The sequence below is a fragment of the Arachis stenosperma genome, chromosome 3 (assembly GCF_014773155.1).
Source record: "Arachis stenosperma cultivar V10309 chromosome 3, arast.V10309.gnm1.PFL2, whole genome shotgun sequence".
Taxonomy (NCBI): domain Eukaryota; kingdom Viridiplantae; phylum Streptophyta; class Magnoliopsida; order Fabales; family Fabaceae; genus Arachis; species Arachis stenosperma.
The window spans coordinates 165,445,261-165,448,612 of NC_080379.1; the positions used below are offsets into that span (position 1 = coordinate 165,445,261).

A 3,352-nucleotide genomic window follows, 5' to 3' on the forward strand; every position below is an offset into this window, starting at 1 on the left:
CAGAAGTATAAAATAAAATTAGAGGTTAAAGTTAAATTATATTAAAAAATAATTTGAGAATTATATTTAATTTTATAAGATTTAAATAATTTTGTTTATAAAAATTTATTTAATAGATATAATTTTAACTTCTTGACAGCGTTTGAATTTTTTATAGTAAAAAATAATTATTTTTTTAGCTCTCTTAAAAATAATAATAAATAACTCTGATATCGTGATGGCTGCGAAAGCCCAATAGTGGAAATCTTGTTGTGTAGACTGAAATGGGAGTCCATTATACAAAGGTTGATGTTAGGGTTAATTTTAAGGCCAATTAATCTTAAATCCGATACATGTTGCTGCTAAATGTAGTGTGTATGAGACTTTGAGCCAATACCAAAACCGTTTAGTTGCCTAATTCAATTTTTCTTTACTAAGGCTAATTAGAAAGTTAAATATTTCATTGATTAATTAGCAAGAATTAAAAGTTAGAGCATCCAATATATATATAGAACAATTTAAAATTTAGTTAGCTTTTAAGTGAATGATTAAATAGAAATATTATTTCACAACTTGTAAAAAAACTCACTTGCAAAGGATATTGTTGTATTAGGGAAAATGACTGAGATAAACCAATGCCAATTTAATATTATATAAATCACCTAAATATAAAATCGTCATGTGTATGTTTTTAGAGGGCATTTTTATGTAAATTGAAGCAGACAAACTCGATTTAGCATAGTTCTATGTAAATTGAAACAGACAAACTCGATTAAGAAGAAATGCGCTCCGAAATTAAGTTTACTAATAAGGATCTGCTTAGTGTTTTTATGAAACCTTCGACGAGTTTCACCGAGTTTCAAGATATTATAATCCGAAAACTGGGGCTGCAAGGCATGAAACGGGTGGAGAAGTTATTATACAGAATTCCGATATTCCTTTTGTTGGATAATGTGAAGTATGATTCGTTCGTCATAGGCAGCGACGAATATTTGGAAGTTCTGTTTCATTGTCGTTGGCAATTTCCGGAGGTGAGGACCCCTGAGTTGTTGGCCAAGCTTGTGGATAAGTCTCTAGTTTAGGAGATTCTAACCGGAATCCTCTGTCTTCAGCCACAGCAGCCTGCTCTAGTTCGAGGCCTGTTGGTGTCTCTTCATCTCTGCCCGTGATTGAGCCTGAGGCAGTTTTGGTGACCTCGCCGTCCTTCGCTGGTGATCTAAACCGCACTCGTGACAGAGAAAGGGTTGACACTGGGTCCGTAGTTGATGTTGCGATAGCGATGGCCGACATTGATGATGTGGTACCAGAATTTCGACAGGGTGGAGCACCGGATGGTGTGGAAGATGTATTTTAGGATGAGGATGATGATGATGTGGAGCCCGCCATGATTATCGATGATAGCGATGATGAGGAGGCGAGGAATATTCCAGCTAGGGGATGGTGGAGCAACTAGTTCAGGAACTCTGCAGTACCCTCCGTACTTTTTAGTTTTGGACTTGGATGCCATGAGACAGTAGAGGAAACCTGCCGTATCTGTCGGATTTGGGGCCAGAGACACACAGGATACAGGAGAACTAGCTGAGTTCCAAGTTGGTTAGCAGTTTCAGGATAAAGAGGAGGTCGTGTTGAGCGTGAAGACTTACAGCATCCGATGTGGGATTGAGTATAAAGTGTTGGAATCCGATTACTGCAAGTACCATGGCAAGTGTAAGTATTTCGGCAACGGGTGCACATGGATGATTCGTATCAGTCTCCGGCAGCGTAGAGGTATTTGGGAGATAAAACGATACAATAGATCGCATACTTGTCTGGCCACTTCGATATCCAGTGATCACATGAGGCTAGATTACCATGTGATCTCGGCTTTCATACTGTCTATGATTAGATCCGATGCTGTCGTGTCGATCAAGGTATTTCAGAATGCGACAAAGGCCCATTTTGGTTTCAGACCGAATTACATGAAGGTTTGGATGGCTAAGCAGAAAGTCGTGGCTCAGATTTACGGAGACTGAGAAGAGTCATATAATGAGTTGTCGCGATGGGTGTTAGGTGGGCAGATGACAATGCCGGGTAGTGTTGCAACGTTGAGGACGAGTCCTGTGCAACTGGGTGGCCATTTGGATGAGGAGCAAGCATATTTCCACCAGCTTTTTCAGACCTTCCCACCGTGTATCGAGGCATTCCGATATTGTAAGCCTCTGGTTAGTGTCGACGGGACCCCCTTATACGGCAAATACGGTGGTATACTACTAGTTGCGATTGCTCAGGATGGCAATTCCAATATCATTCTTGTCATTTTCGCACTTGTGGAGGGTGAGAATGCAGAGTCGTGGTCATTCTTCTTATCCCACCTTCGATAGCACGTAATGTCTCAACCACGCATTCAAGTTATATTAGATAGGCACAACAGCATCAAGGTTGCACTAGAGGCTCCTGATGGGGGTTGGCTTCCACCTAATGCATACAGGACATTTTGTATCCGACATGTGGAACTTTGCCCTCAGTTTTAAGGGCAAGGATGGTAGGAAGTTTCTAGTGAATACTGCTTATGCAAAGACCGAGGTCGAGTTCAACTATTGGTTTGACATCCTCCGCTTTGAAGACCCCACCATGTATGACTGGACCAATCGGATTGACTATCGGAATGAATGGGCCACGCCAGCAGTCAGCCATCTGGACGTACGGCATAATCCTATCGTCTAACGGCATATTATGCTGCCTCCTCATATTCGAGATGCAACGGTGGGGCTGCATGACATTGAAAAAATATTCTTACAATCATAAAACTTTACAAAAAATAAATGACCTAAATCATATAATTTTAATCGAAAATTACTTTAGCCAGATTTCTATTAAACTCTCATAATCTCTTATCCAACATGCATTTTTTATTTGTATACTCTAACACACTACTATCCTTGTATCAATACTCTAACTCCTATTTACAGATTTTATCAATTATAATATTCAAGTTCTAAAGAGTTTAGTATCAGTAAGTAGCTTCTAACACACTGCTACCCCTAAATCAAACCTCTTACTACTACTTGAAGTTTACACATTCTAATTATGTTAATAAACAAGTTTTACCGATCTCAACAAAACTAACACATAGTTTATTTCTTACAGAAAATAAAATAAAATTTAAATTTTATTTTACTAATCTCATCATATACGCTACCAACGATATGTGCAACTCCATCCGAGTGGTAGATTCGATTTGGATCGTCTTCCATTTTGATAGGCTAGGTCGCTTTCTCTGGATTTGGTGGGATATAGGGTGGTGAAATGTAATTCAAACGAAGTGAATTCGAATTATATATAGCCACCGTACATGTAAATCGAAACAGGGCAAGTAGATTTACATTGAGCATTC

At 38.9% G+C, this 3,352-nt stretch overlaps 1 protein-coding gene across 1 annotated transcript; it reads left to right on the forward strand.

Moving 5' to 3' along the window:
• Positions 1-761: 761 nt before the first annotated feature.
• Positions 762-1,991, forward strand: LOC130967216 (uncharacterized). The gene is made up of 3 exons (XM_057892033.1): positions 762-990; positions 1,092-1,324; positions 1,587-1,991. Exons 1-3 carry the CDS (start codon positions 762-764, stop codon positions 1,989-1,991), a joined length of 867 nt encoding a protein of 288 aa, XP_057748016.1.
• The last annotated feature ends 1,361 nt before the right edge of the window (positions 1,992-3,352 follow it).

Coding starts and splice junctions, on each gene's coding strand:
- LOC130967216 (XM_057892033.1), top strand. CDS start 762: ATGCGCTCCGAAATTAAGTTTACTAATAAGGATCTGCTTAGTGTTTTT. Junction 991..1,091: donor TTTGGAAGTTCTGTTTCATT/GTCGTTGGCAAT, acceptor CTCTGTCTTCAG/CCACAGCAGCCTGCTCTAGT. Junction 1,325..1,586: donor CACCGGATGGTGTGGAAGAT/GTATTTTAGGAT, acceptor TAGCAGTTTCAG/GATAAAGAGGAGGTCGTGTT.